The sequence below is a fragment of the Chelonia mydas genome, chromosome 3, assembly GCF_015237465.2.
Source record: "Chelonia mydas isolate rCheMyd1 chromosome 3, rCheMyd1.pri.v2, whole genome shotgun sequence".
Taxonomy (NCBI): Eukaryota; Metazoa; Chordata; order Testudines; family Cheloniidae; genus Chelonia; species Chelonia mydas.
This window is the reverse complement of record NC_057851.1, coordinates 80951531-80965527: the sequence shown is the minus strand read 5'-3', so window position 1 is coordinate 80965527 and position 13997 is coordinate 80951531. Positions and strand designations below refer to the sequence as shown.

Genomic DNA, 13997 nt, shown 5'->3' with positions numbered 1-13997 from the left:
TATGATTTTAATGTATGGGGCTTCATGGAAAAGTTCAAAGAGCTACTTCCAGAGAACACTAGACAGGAGTTCTCTTCCCTAGTCAATGAGAGAATACTAGTCACGAGAACATCACTGCAGGTGGGGCTGGACACAGCAGACTTGGCAGCTAGAACCATGCCTTCTACAGTGGCCATGAGTAGATCATCCTGGCTATGGTCTTCTGATCTTCCCTGTGAAGTACAGAGCACTATCTAGGACTTACCATTTGAGAATCCTTCTCTATTCTCAGACCAGACAGACAGCAAGCTCCATGCACTTAAGGACACTAGAGCCATCCTGGATTCCCTGTGTCTCTACACTCTTGTCCTGTCAGAAAGCACTATTAGCCACATCAGACACACCAATGTTCTGCTCCTTCTCCTGGACAGGACCTATCAAAAGAGTGGTCCAGGGGTTATAGGTAAGGCTATGTTTATGTCACAGAGGTCATGGAATCCGTGACTTCCAGAGACCTCCATGACATTCTCTGCTTCAGCCCCAGGGGCTGCAGGACTCTGGAGCTGACAGCCCAGTGGTCCTTGGCAGGGTTCCAGTGACAGGTGACAGACTCCTGAGGGGGCCCTCCTCAAGGTTCCACTGACAGCCTCACATGGGGAGAGGGGGACACCTTGGGTGAGCAGCTGGGGTGTCTCATTTTCTCTTTGGGAAATATGGTCACCCTGCAGCTTCCAGCTGCCATGGGTGGAGGGGGAACCTCACAGCTCCCAGCCGCCACGGTGGTGGGGGAAACCATGGAGGCGCAGCAGCAAAAGTCACAAACAGGTCACAGCTTCAATGAATTTGTGTTTATTGCCCATGACCTGTCCATGACTTTTACTAAAAATAACCACGACAAAATCTTAGCCTTAGTTATAGGCATAAGCCTCCCCCTCCTGCTGCTCTAGCTCTGGGCCCCCTCAGGACAAGAGGTTTCTTTGCTCAGATGTGGCCACACACATTTTCCAGCAGTTGGGTTTTCCCCCAGTAGACCTATTTGTGAAAAAATCTAACAGAAAATGTCAGCAGTTCTGCTCCCTATGGGGCCACAGCCTGGGTTCTATGACAGAAGCCTTTTTACTGATGTGGTCAGGCACACTCCTCTACGCTTTTCTACCAATCCAATTCATTCACGGGTATTGCTAAAAATAAGACAAGACCAGGCCAGAGTCATACTTATAGCCCCAGCATGGGCCCATCAGCAATGGTTCTCCACTCTCCTGGAGCTGTCAGTGAAACCTCCAGTTTAACTTCAATTGGACTTGGACATAATCTCCAAGGATCATGGTTGCCTTCTTCAGCCACGCCTACAATCCTTTCACTTAACTGCGAGGATGCTTCAAGGCTAGACACTAGGGAGCAGGCTTGCTCAACAGGCATTCAAGAGATCATGCTACATAGTAGAAAGCCTTCTACAAGAGTGATTAAATGGAGGCATTTGTCCAGCTGGTCTCATCAGTATGGGGTGTTATCATCCAGTTATTCAGTTCAACTTATTCTGGACTACTCATTATACCTAAATACCAAGGTTTCGCGGTTAGTTCCATCAAGGTACATCTGGCTGCAATTTCAGCATTCCATCCTACGGTGAACAATTGCTGTTTCTCCAGTGACATGTTCATAACGTTTTAAAGGGCTTAGTCAAATTATACCCTCAAGTGCAGTATGCTGTTCCCCGTAGATCTAACCCTACTTACTGTCAAGACTTATGGGTCCCCCACTTGAATAGTTGGCTACCTGCTCTCTGCTGCTTCTGTCAATGAAAGTGGCTTTTCTGATGATCATTACTTCAGCTAGAAGAGTAAAGGAGTTATGGTCATTAATGTCATGATCTCCATATATAATCTTTTAAGGACAGTATTTGCCTGTGCCCTCAACTTAAGTTCCTCCCAAAGATGGTTTCCTCTTTCTACGTCAACCAGGCAATTTATATGCCTATTCTCTGCCCCAAGCAGGATACAAACCAGAAGGAAGAGCATTAGCATACCTTGGACATCAAAATAACCTTGGCATTTTACCTAGATAGAACCAGACACTTTTGTAAATCTTCCCAGTTGTTCATAGCAGTGGCTGACAGAGTAAGAGGTCAATCAGTCTCCACCCAAAGAATTTCTTCCTGGATTTCATTCTGTATACATATAAGCTATGAATTGGCTAATGTCACTCCGCCCATCAGAATTACAGCTCATTTGACGAGGTCACAATCAAACTCAGTGGCCTTTTTGGCACAAGTTCCAGTTGCAGACATTTGTAAAGTGGCAATCTGGTGCTTGGTCCACATTTGCATCCCACTATGCTGTGGGTCAAGACACCACAGACGATGCTAGAGTGGGATGAGTTGTTCTCCAATCTTTATTGAAATAGAATCCAATCCTACCTCCTGTTCTATGGTTTGTGAGTCACCAAGAGTGGAATGCACACGTGCAATCACTTGAAAAATTAAAAACAGTACTATCCTGTTCCATAACTGTTATTCTTCAAGATGTGCTGAACATATCTATTCCCTGACTTGCCCTTCTACCCCTCTACATTGGAGTTATGGCAAGAAGGAACGGGGGGGGGGGGGGGGGGCTCTGCCTGTTATACCTGCACACAGCAGCATATGCCAGCTGGGGGAATTAAAGCTGCCCAAACAGTACCACGGAGGGGAAAAAGTTTCTGACAGCTGGGTGCACAGACATCAAGAGTGGAAGGACCTGTGCAACATATTTCGAAGAACAATAATTAAGGAACCTGTTTGTAACTATTTTTTCTATGACATGTTCTAATATTTATCTTTCTACCAAGACCTGTTTCCTTGTGACTATTAATTCAACAAGAAAGGTTTCAGAGCCCGCCGTGCTGTCAATGAAAGAACCATATCATATATTCTACAAGAACAAAGTGGATTTCCTAATCCCCACATGCTTTCTAATCAATACATTATATTTTCCACACTTCTCATGAAATCGTACTATCTTTGTGCTCAAACCATTACCAATCTAAGGAGAATTTAGGGCACCATCTGGACATGTAAAGAGACATGAAAATTGATCTCAGACATACAGATTAATTCACAGAATCAGCCTCAAGGTTCATTTACTTTCTCCCAAAGTGTATAGGCCTCCAGATTCTCCCTGGCCATGCGGATGAAGTGCTGAATTGTTAATACCTTTGTAGCATCTGTTAAACAGTTCCAGGGATTAAACTTCATTCCACACACTCTGTAGCAGTTTTCTAGACAGAGCCTTAACTACTACAGAGGAGATATATACAGTAGCCACTTGATCCTTGAACAACGCTTTAAACATTAAGTGCGCCTCCTGTCCTTTTAAATACACCCTTTGTGGGAAGGTGCTTTATGTGTTGGTCCCATTGTAAATTTCTCTAGATCTTTTTTCTCAAGCAGTTTGGATTTCTGTCTCCCTTTTACCTACACTACCTCTTTCCTTCTTTGTTCCTGTATTTTACTATTTCACTGTTGTGCTTAGTACACATCAGTCACAGATTGTGGGAGATGCTGCGCTCCAGAATGGAAGTTTGGTACCTGATCATTTCTTTTCAGAACATCTGAAACAATCCACCCACGCTGGTGATTTCCATATAGGAAAACTAGAAGTAGAGTTTATGTCTAACACATGCCCACACTGAAATGACATCTAGTTTGTCTACCAGTTTTGATTCTATTGTTGGGGTTTTGTTTCAAAATCACATCTAAGTGTTTCTGTGGCTTTGGAAGCAATCTTCTGGTGGGCAGAAATAATAGGTATGGTCTAACTCAGAGTTCCCTAGTAACGGTGCTGAACTGCTTCCAAAAACTGTGCAGAAAAGGCACTGCCTATAAATCACAGATTAGGAGAGATGTCACTCATGGAAAGGAAACAGGTTACCTCACCATAGTTATTCATGCCCACTAGCTTGACTGCTATAATGTGCTCCGCTTACAAATCACTCAGAGGCTTCAGTTAGTGCCACATGCAGGTGCATACATTTTTAAGTAAAACAGATTGTTATAGCACATAGCATAGTTCCCCATGATGTCCAGTCCAGTTCTAGGTCCCATTCAAGATATGGATTATCATCTATACAGCACTGACTGGCCTAAGATTTGCCTGTCTTAAACCACCATTGCCCTGATGCCTCATTAAAATTACACTCAACAAGAATACTCTTGCTTTCTGTCACCATGATTGAATACCAAAATGTGGGGTGGAAGAAGTGGGGTTGAGATTATTGTCAGTGTAAGGCCCTTGGCCCTGAAATTTGTTTGCACTTGGCTATTTAAGATGTATTTTAATATGCTATTTTTTAAAGGACAAAAATCTGAGCACCCATTGCTATTTAAATTCATGTTATGAATGCTTTGCACTTCTGAAAATCATATCCCGAACTTTTTTTTTTTTTTAATCTGGGCATGTTGGCTCCGGATGTAGTCTGTGGTGCTAGTATCAGTAGTTGAGGGGGAAAGGTGTGGGTTTGATCTTTCTGTCTTTACTTTGTAATATGACTCCATCTATCATGATGATTGCAATATAAATTTAAAAAAAAATGTAACATGGTATGTTTTAATATATTTGATTTCTTGCAGCTTACAACCCCAGGAGCTCAGAATATGTACGAAAGAAGTACAAGAGGAAACTGGAGCAGTTCATAGATCACTGTGACCTCATCCCCTACTTGGGTACCAAAATGACCCGTAAATACAAAGAACCTCAAAATAGACCTATTGACTTTGATCACAAATTACGGATGTTTTTGTCTCTTAAAGATGTGGATCCAACCTCTGGTTAGTTTGAAATGTGCAACAATGAAATAATTGGGCATTTTCATTGAACTACTGAATTCTGACTAGCTTGGTGAATTTACTTATTTTGTACTTCAACTGGTCATAAATGTTTAGCCATAAAAGTAATTGTGTTAACAAAGAATGTTATACTTTTATGAATAGATAAGACTCTGATAGGTAGAATTTAGTTATGATTGGCTGGCATAGATTTGATGTAGTTTATTGAAAAAAAACATATTTAGTTTAATATATCATATGCAATATATTTTAGAAATGTTTATTATCTTGAAGAGTAGGGAATATTTTGATCAGCACTGAAAGAAAATTATTAAATATTCTGAAAACTTCACTGAATTTTACAATTTAGTTTTTCACAATCATTTTTCTGTCTCTCAGTATGTCAGCATTATCAGTACAATAAATGCACTCTTTTATTAGATGTAATGGAACAAGCTTAAACTTACTTTCACACCGTTGTACAGAAAGAGGCAGTTAGACATGACTAAATTGATTAATTTGTGCTAGATTTTATACTTACCACTTCTGTATCTATTTGTAATCATTAACAATGTAACCAATCATTTAGGGAAACAAAGGATGTTTAAAAAACCTTTGAGGAAAATGGTCTCATAAACAAAAATCAAGGAGTTTTAAGATACCAGTGTTTTAAACATACCCAAGCAGAACACTCTTGGAAACAAGTATCTACAGGTGACATAAAAAGAAAAGGAGTACTTGTGGCACCTTAGAGACTAACCAATTTATTTGAGCATAAGCTTTCGTGAGCTACAGCTCACTTCATCGGAAGGCCTCCTTTTCTTCTTGCGCATACAGACTAACAGGGCTGCTATTCTGAAACAAGCGAGACGGTTACAAGGTGAGGCTCGATGTAGGCTGCGCAGCAGAGACCCGCGGCCCGGGCTCCCCCAGCGAGACCCGCGCGCCCAGGTGAGCGAAGACCGATGCTGGGCCAAGCTAGAGGAAGGCTGCTCCCAAAACCCGGCAGCGCGAGGAGGGGGAAGCGCGCGAGCGCACCGGAACGTGTCACTCAGTGGGACGCTGACCTACGTGGGGGCGGGGGCGCGCGCGTTGCCCGAGGTGTGAGCCGGCCCGGGACACACGCAGGCAACGCCCCCAGCTGGTGCCTGCCCCACTGCCCAGCGAGACGCGGCGCCGTCGCCTCCGCTCCCACAGCCCCTGACCGGACGTGCAGGGCCTCCTCCACCGCGGGCGAGTCCCTACCACAGAACAGGGCGGGCCGCTTCCTAGAGAAGTCCGCGCCTTCCCCCAGTGCGCGAGGGGCGGAGCCGGGCGACTGAGGCACGTTGGCGGAGGGGCCGTTGCTGTTCGTTGCGAAGGAGGCGGGGCTTGTGCTGGCGGCGCTCGGAGCCTTCTCGAGGCCCCGGCCGATTTGCTGCTGCCTGAACGGCCGAGAGGGACGTGCGAGCAGCTCAACGCCGTGACGCAGGTTCGTGCCCCTCCCAGGGGGGAGGAGAGCCGGGCCCGGCCCGGCCCAGCGCGCACCCTCCTTGAACGCTGCCTGCCGCTGCAGCTGGTGAGTGAGCCCCGCCGTGCCCTGCCGGGGCGGCCTCCCCGGGCTGCGAGAGCGGCCGGCGCAGGTCTCCCCGGCGGGCTGCGAGAGTCTGTGCGGCCCTTACCTCACCCCCGGTGGGAGGCTCTCCCCGATTCCTGAGGCTGCTCCGGGCCGGGTGGGTCGCTGGGCTGAGGGGCTAGAAACCCACTGGCCGCCGGGCGGATGGTCTGGCCATGCAGCTTGGAAGGGGGCGATGGCGGGAGGAGGCTCGCTGGAGCGCTGCAGCTGCGCGGAGGTGGCAGCGCTCGGGGCCAAGGAGTGTCCCGAGCCTCCTCCCCACACCCTGACCGGACCCCCTCTTCCGTCCCCCGCGCCGCGACGGGAGACCCTCCTCCCCACAGCCTGATCCCCCCCCCCCCCCACACACACAGCCTGACCCAACCCCCCCCACCCTGAAGGGGGAGCCTCTTCTCCGCAGAGTCTGAGATAGCCCCTAGTCTTAGCGGTCTATAACATACACTCGAGCCGGCCTGTGTGCATGGCCCCCCATCACGCTGTAACGTGGGGACCACAGCCCCTGCTTGTGTTGGCAAACATAGCACGTTACCTCATGGGGAGACTTACAGCTTCAGGCTGCTGTGTGCATACCACTCCTCGCAACAGCTTTATGGGGCATATGCCCCCCCCCCCCATCTATAAATGGGGAACTGAGGTGTGGAAAAGTGTGATTTGCTCAGGATTAGGGTAAACCAGGACCAGAAGCTGAGAGTAAAACCCTGGAGTCCTGGTTCCCAGAGTCCCGCTCAAATACCTGCAATTGCAGTCTCATAGCCAAGATCCTCTTGATAAACAGCTCATTGTTTCAGAGAATATTTGTTTTTTTTCCTTTTGGTGGGATTTGATGTAAAAGTTAAAATGAATAATTCAGTCTCAATTTAAAAAAAAAACAGATGCCAAAAGTCTATTATCCTAGTCTGCGCCTGCCATTGAGCTCTGATCCTTGAGTCTCCAGTGAGCTGTTTAGTGTTCATCTAGCTCCCTTTCCGGTTATTCGATATTTAGAGACCTACTAGCTCTTTGACTCTGTGGTAATTCCTGTACTTCACATGTTTTCAAACTTTTTTCACGGTACCCATTTTTATACAGACAATATCTTGTGGACCACCATCCCCTCCTATTCACAAGCCTGGAAAGGAACTTCTCCCAGGTGGCAGTTATACAAATCTGTGTTACAATTACAACCATTGTTTATATTTAAAATATCATAAAGCTGGATATTTTTATTGTTTTTATTATTTTTAGCTGTCCTAAAACATTTTAACAGCTGTCAGTGAGGAGAAACTAGCACCATGTGATTAGCCAGCTCTCTGCAGACCATCAACAAATACTACATGGACCAAAATTTGTCTGATCATATTAGAGAGACAAAGTAGGTGAGGTAATATCTTTTATTGGACCAACTTCTCTTGGTGAGAGAGAGATTCTTTCAAGTTACCTAGAGCTCGTCTTCGCGTCTGGGAAAGATTTTTCAGGGTGTCACAGCTTAATACAAGATTGAACAGGTAGAGTATGTGCTAACTACTTGTGCTAAAACTGGCTGTTAGATCTTGAATTTAGCTGTGACACTCTGCGTACCTTTCCCAGGCCTGAAGAAGAGCTCTGTAGCTTGAAAGCATGTCTCTCTCACCAACAGAAGTTGGTCTAATAGAAGATATTATATCACCAATCTTGTCTCTCTAATATTCTGGGTCCGATATGGCTATAACTCAGATCATATTAGTGTGCATTCCTGTTTTATATAACCTCCTTAGAGTATGTTTTTTTAGAAAAACCAACAAATATCGTTAGGATCTTGCAGCCAGAAAACTAATGATACGATTGTGTTGCTATGAATGTATACAGTACCTAAATACCTACAAGCCGTGTGCAGCTTCTGCAAGTTAATGTTACGAGAACCATAAATTTGAATTCCTTGGCAATTGTTTAAACATGTAACCTTATTTTACTTTTCTTATTTGAAAGTTAACTATTTTTATTAATATCACAGGTCGCTAATATATTATATATGGGCAAATTACAGTTGTTACTGTACAAAACATAATTGTTGCATTCCCTGACCGCTTTGTGCTTAAGCATGCTGTTTTGTTTGTTGCCTAAAAGTAGCTTTATTATTTTTGCATTTAATTTCATTCTTTTAGACTATGCTCGCAATACAGAATTTTACAAAAAAACATAAATCACAAAGATTACTACCAGTGGCTTAGCAGAACTTGTGTTTATATAGGTAGGAACCATCATATAAGCAAGGCTCTGGCAGCTTCCAGCATTTTTACCACTTGTTAGTGCTGTTTCTTTCACAACCACCCCTGGACTAAGAATATGCAGGGAGTTAGCATGTGAAACCATGCCCTTCTTGAATCATAGAATATCAGGGTTGGTAGGGACCTCAGGATCTAGTCCAACCCCCTGCTGAAAGCAGGACTAGTCCCCCATTTTTTACCCAGATCCCTAAATGGCCCCCTCAGGGATTGAACTCACAACCCTGGGTTTAGCAGGCCAATGCTCAAACCACTGAGCTATCCATCTGCTCCCCCATAGGCGTTTCGCTATTGACTTCAGTGGGCCACGATATCATCCTAGGTTCTAACAGAAGTCCCATCATAACCCTAACTAAGGTATTTGTGAAAGTGAAAGCTAATAACTAACTTTTGTTTTCTTTACACTGTCTTTTTTTAAGTTCCAAAAGACATTAGTTTCAGATGGGGCAGCCATTTTGGGTACTGAACAGCATGAGGCACATTGGTACTAAATAAATAATAATTGTCAAAAATAATTTCCATTTCACAAAGTTTTTATAGATGTTCTTAATTATTTAAAAACTTTGCTTTATTTGAAGGAAAAAGTATGTGTCAGGATTGACTTTTTATAACTAGGTCAAAAGCTTCAGTTTTGCTGCAGAAATTCCTTAGTTATGGAGTAAGCTGTAATATTTTATTTTTTGTAGTGCAAATCTCTAAAAATGTGTCTTTTTCAATAATACCGTTTTACTCTTGTAGGTAACTCTTTTCCTGTTTGCAGTAAAAATGGCAGAAGCAATTGCTGACCCTCCAGAGAAGCTTGTTGTTATCCACTCCAAGGCTCACAGAGATACCATTCTAGCTAATTTTGCAGAACAAAGGAAAAAGAATTTTCTTTGTGATATCACTTTAATAGTAGAGGATGTGCACTTCAGAGCCCACAAAGCTTTACTTGCTGCCAGCAGTGAGTACTTTTCAATGATGTTTGTAGATGAGGGAGAGATAAGCCAGTCAATTTATATGTTGGAGGGAATGGTTGCAGACACTTTTGGTGCACTACTGGAATTTATCTATACAGGTTATCTTCATTCCAATGAAAAAAGCATGGAACAAATACTGGCAACTGCACAGCTCCTAAAAGTGAATGATTTAGTATGGGCACATGCAGATTATCAGACCAACCATAGCCCAAATAATCCTCTCACATCTAGTAGTGCTGCTTCAGTAGTTGTCTTTGCAAATGACAAGAAAAATGGAGATCCACCAAAGCGAAAACGAGGAAGACCAAGAAAAGTCAAGAATGCTCAAGAGGAAAAATTTGGGACATCTTCTGTTGAAGATGTGCAGCTAAGAGAGAACAATTCAGTGCGAAATAAACAAAATTTTATGAAAAAAGTTGCAGCGGAAGAAACTGTTGCCAGTGAACAAGTTCCAGTAAGGAAAGAAGTGGAAGAAACTGAGCCAGCTTGTGGTTCAGAAGCTGCTGTAGATCTATCAGCTGAGAAGGATGAGAATTATGATCCTAAATCTCAAGGAATACAGAGCAATCAGAGTCGTTATAGCAAACGTAGGATACGGAGGTCTATCAAGCTAAAAGATTATAAACTTGTTGGTGATGAAGATGGAAAAGTATTGACAAAGAGAACTGATAGAAAAAGAAAACGCACAGGTTCTGAAGCTTGTTGCAAAGAATGTGGCAAAGTGTTTAAATATAATCACTTTTTAGCTATTCATCAGAGAAGTCATACAGGTAGGCATAAAAACTACCTTTTTTGGGTTAGGGTATGGTAACTGGCTACAATTGGTTTGCATTGTAATTATTCATATGTTGCTTTATATCGTGGTATCGCTATATATATATATATGGTGGATCACCAAGATTTTGTTTCTACTATTTTACTTAATTCTTATCTTCAGAGATTATAATCTTTGTAGTTTGCACACTGATTGCTATCTAGTTAATTATTTTTTCCAATGAAAAACATTAAATTGGATATTGGCAGTGCCTATCCAATGCTACTTATAAAATGATTGATTTTTTTAATGATTGCTATAAGGGAGCTTAGGTTTTTGTCTGTATTAATCCTCCTGGTCTACTGAAAATTCATTTTTTAATGGTGGTGATGTCCTGTCATGCATCTTGCTATCAACTTAGAATATTTACTTAGAAATTTATTAGCAATAACTCTTTGCTATTTACAGTCTTGGCGCTTTACTTTTAGGAGAACGCCCTTTTAAATGCAATGAATGTGGTAAAGGCTTTTCCCAGAAGCACTCTCTTCAGGTTCATGAGCGGATGCATACTGGAGAGCGACCATATACCTGTACTGTCTGTAGTAAAGCTTTAACAACAAAACATTCTCTTTTGGAACATATGAGCCTACACACAGGTAAGTAATCAAAGACAAATATAATCTAGCTATACTAAGTATTAGACATTTCAAAACAAACATTTCTGTTCACTATTTTCTTTTTAAAGTAAGTGTTAGACTCTTACGCTATAAGGTAGCTAAGTTATACAGAAATGTTAGTTATGTTTTAGCTTAATTTTTTGGAATTATTTATATTTTTAGGGATATTAATTTTTATTACAGGACAGAAGGCTTTTACGTGTGATCAGTGTGGAAAGTATTTTAGCCAAAAGAGACAACTGAAGAGTCATTACCGAGTGCACACAGGTATAACAAGGCTGGTGGGGGAGGAGGGGCGGGTTGCCTGGCTTTCTCCCCCTTCCCTCCCCTCCCATCATCATGATCTGTTAGGCTGTCACCTGATCACCAGAGATGAGTAGTAAAAGTAGTACTATCACTGTCTGTTGTCAATATTGTGCTTTGTGTTTTTCTGCTACTCCTCTGGCTGAATGGTATTGATAGCTTTAAAAGGAGTCCCAACTAATTTTGTTCTAGAAAGATGGTGGCTGGATAATAGGCATGTAAAGTAGAGAGGAACTAAGGAATCACAAAGCTCCAAAAGGAAGGTGATAGAGGTAGGAGTTAAAACAACCAGCGTCCTTTCTTCAGTGATCGAATTAATTGGGGAAATGGAATAGAATAAGGCTGCCATTTCTAGTGATGTGCAGCAACAGAAATAACTAATGAATCGTTGTTGTCTTTATATATTATATTAAAGTGGTTATTTTACAGGGAAGTGCTTTAACAAAGATCACTGAAGAAATACAGGGGATCACTTATGCACTGACACTTTTTTTATTATTGCGACAAGGCCATTCATTGCCGGAATGTAACCAGTGTCATCGCAAATTCATGGATGCAGCTCAGTTAAAGAAACATCTAAGAACACATACAGGTATATATTACACACCATTTTTCTTTCAAGGAATGCTAAGACCAACTTGTTGGCTGTGATGGGGTTCACATACCCCATCCCTGGTTGGCAGGGAGACCTCCATTGGGTGTGCAGTAATGTCCTGGCTCCCAGTGAGGAGATATACCCCTAGGAATGGCCACAGGTATTTGTAGCCAGTGTAAAATAGAGGGTCATGTGAGGCAGCCTAAAAGCAATGCCTACTACAAGATGGGCTGCTTTTCTTACAGAGGGAGACCTTCAGAAAGTGCTGGGAGGCTCTTCAGTGGTACAATCCTGAGTGAGGACTGGGTCAGGCTGATGGAGAGCCAGGTGGTGGTAGGAACCTATTCGCTGCAACCCAAGAACAGAGAAGCCTGCTCCCAGAGTTCTTGAGGGATGGATTATTAGTGAACCCTGTTGACCAGTAAAAGAGTTTATGATGTTTTAATAAACTAGACTTTGAGAGGGGGAATGTAATTTGAAATACATAGGGTGTATGTTGCTTGGAGAGTCAGAGGGCAAGCTGAGGCAGACTGACTCTCCCCTGCTGGTTAAGCATAACCTTCCAAGAAAGTAATTCATGTTGAAGGTCATGTCTGAAAGGTGACTTTTAAAATCATTATAATTCTCTTGTAGGAATTCAAAAAGGGAAAAAGTATATACTATTATTCTAAAAAAGTATTTTGTGCTTACTTGAACAACAGTAGATTCTTTACTACCTCAAGATCCTTAGAAATCTCAGTTTTGGACTTCCTGTTTTCTCTACCAATGACACCACAAATATTTTAGTTCTCATTGTTTATGATAAAGGTTGTAATGTAATGCATTTCAAACCCTTATGGTACTTGTGGGTTTTTATCAGGTTTTTCTGCCCCTTGGAGTAACGGGAAAGTAATTTAAAATACTGTGCCAATTATACCTTTAGATTGGAATCTGCTGTTAATATTATTAGTCTTTTTTTTCCCTTTTTCTGGAATTTTACAAGCATGTTTTAAATGTAGCAAAGCCTTTGTAATTCGTCTTTAAATCGTCATTGTGGCGGTTTAGATTTGCAAAATTTTCTATTGTAAAATAATTTAAAATGATAGAAAAATGAAAACATAGTATGCAACTTCAGATTTGTATAATTTGTATAACTTCTCATAGTTTCTCTGTCTTTGACAGGGAGAAATTGCTTTTATAAATGATACCCTTAAACATTTGCTTTTTGGAATTCCCTACATATGTATAGTCTGTGTTATTGGGTCAGTGCTTGCTTTCTCATTTTTAGAAAAAGGTATATGCAGGGATTATTTTCATTTGCATGATTGTGGCCTTTGCATTTTCTGTCTAGGACAGCATGGTGTGCTGTTAGAGTAAGACATGTTGGTAGCACTTCAGTTGTTAGTGGGTGTTGTAGCACTGCAAATATAGCAAGGGGATGAGTGTGTAGTGAGAAGTAAGAGGAAGAGGCATAGTATCAAGGTCAGGGTTAAAAACAATGTATTTGAGAGATTTTAGTGTTGTCTCCAGAAACGGCAGGCTAGGCATCGGAAATAGCAGCTGAGAGAGGTAAACTGATTGATTTTAGCCCTTCTCCAAAGGTGAAAAGAACAAGAAAAAAATAACAACCCCTGTTTTTTGGTTGTTGAATGTACTGTCTTGCTGTAATATTTCTGAAAACTTGTGCATGGTGGAAGTTGGTTACATCACTCTTTGTTTGGTTTGGGGTTTTTTAGGCTTTGTGAAAGCTGACAAGCATGGAAATTCAATATTAAGTTTAAAGTTTCTGAAAATTTGCTTGTACTCAGTCTTCAGTTTGCTTTGTTGTGCCTAGATAGTGATGGGAACGTGGATCACTATATGGTGATCCATGACATGTTACGTGTCTAGAAATATCTAGGCCAGGGATGGGCAAACTTTTTGGCCCGAGGGCTGCATCTGGGTGGGAAAATTTGTATGCAGGGCCATGAATGTAGGGTTGGGGCGCAGGAGGGGTGTGGGAAGGGGCTCAGGGCACGGGGTTGGGGTACACGAGGGGTGCGACAGGAGGTAGGGGTGCAGGCTCCGGTCCGGCGCCGCTTACCTCGAGTGGCTC

At 42.5% G+C, this 13997-nt stretch overlaps 2 protein-coding genes across 28 annotated transcripts in view; both read left to right on the top strand.

The window, feature by feature from the left end:
• The window catches only part of AK9 (adenylate kinase 9), a 226282-nt gene extending 221019 nt beyond the window's left edge, over positions 1-5263 (top strand). The window contains exon 40 of one of the 2 annotated variants that reach the window (XM_043542772.1): positions 4586-5263. In XM_043542772.1, coding sequence (XP_043398707.1) covers positions 4586-4788 — 203 coding nt within the window. In that variant the 3' untranslated portion in view covers positions 4789-5263. The remainder of the gene's footprint in view (positions 1-4585) is intronic. The other variant, XM_043542770.1, reaches the window with a different exon arrangement.
• Positions 5264-5628: 365 nt separating this feature from the next.
• ZBTB24 (zinc finger and BTB domain containing 24) overlaps positions 5629-13997 on the top strand; it is a 34846-nt gene continuing 26477 nt past the window's right edge. For 3 of the 26 annotated variants that reach the window (XR_005224664.2, XR_005224665.2, XM_037894621.2), the window contains exons 1-5: positions 5632-6338; positions 9374-10364; positions 10837-11004; positions 11209-11292; positions 11837-11920. Coding sequence is in view for 21 of the 26 variants with exons in the window: in XM_037894621.2 (XP_037750549.1) it covers positions 9401-10364; positions 10837-11004; positions 11209-11292; positions 11837-11920 (1300 nt within the window). In the remaining 5 variants the exon portion in view is untranslated. Of the gene's footprint in view, positions 6493-8916; positions 8993-9373; positions 10365-10816; positions 11005-11208; positions 11293-11757; positions 11921-13997 lie in introns of those variants that run through there. The other 23 variants (XR_005224666.2, XM_037894622.2, XR_006289546.1 and 20 more) reach the window with 19 other exon arrangements.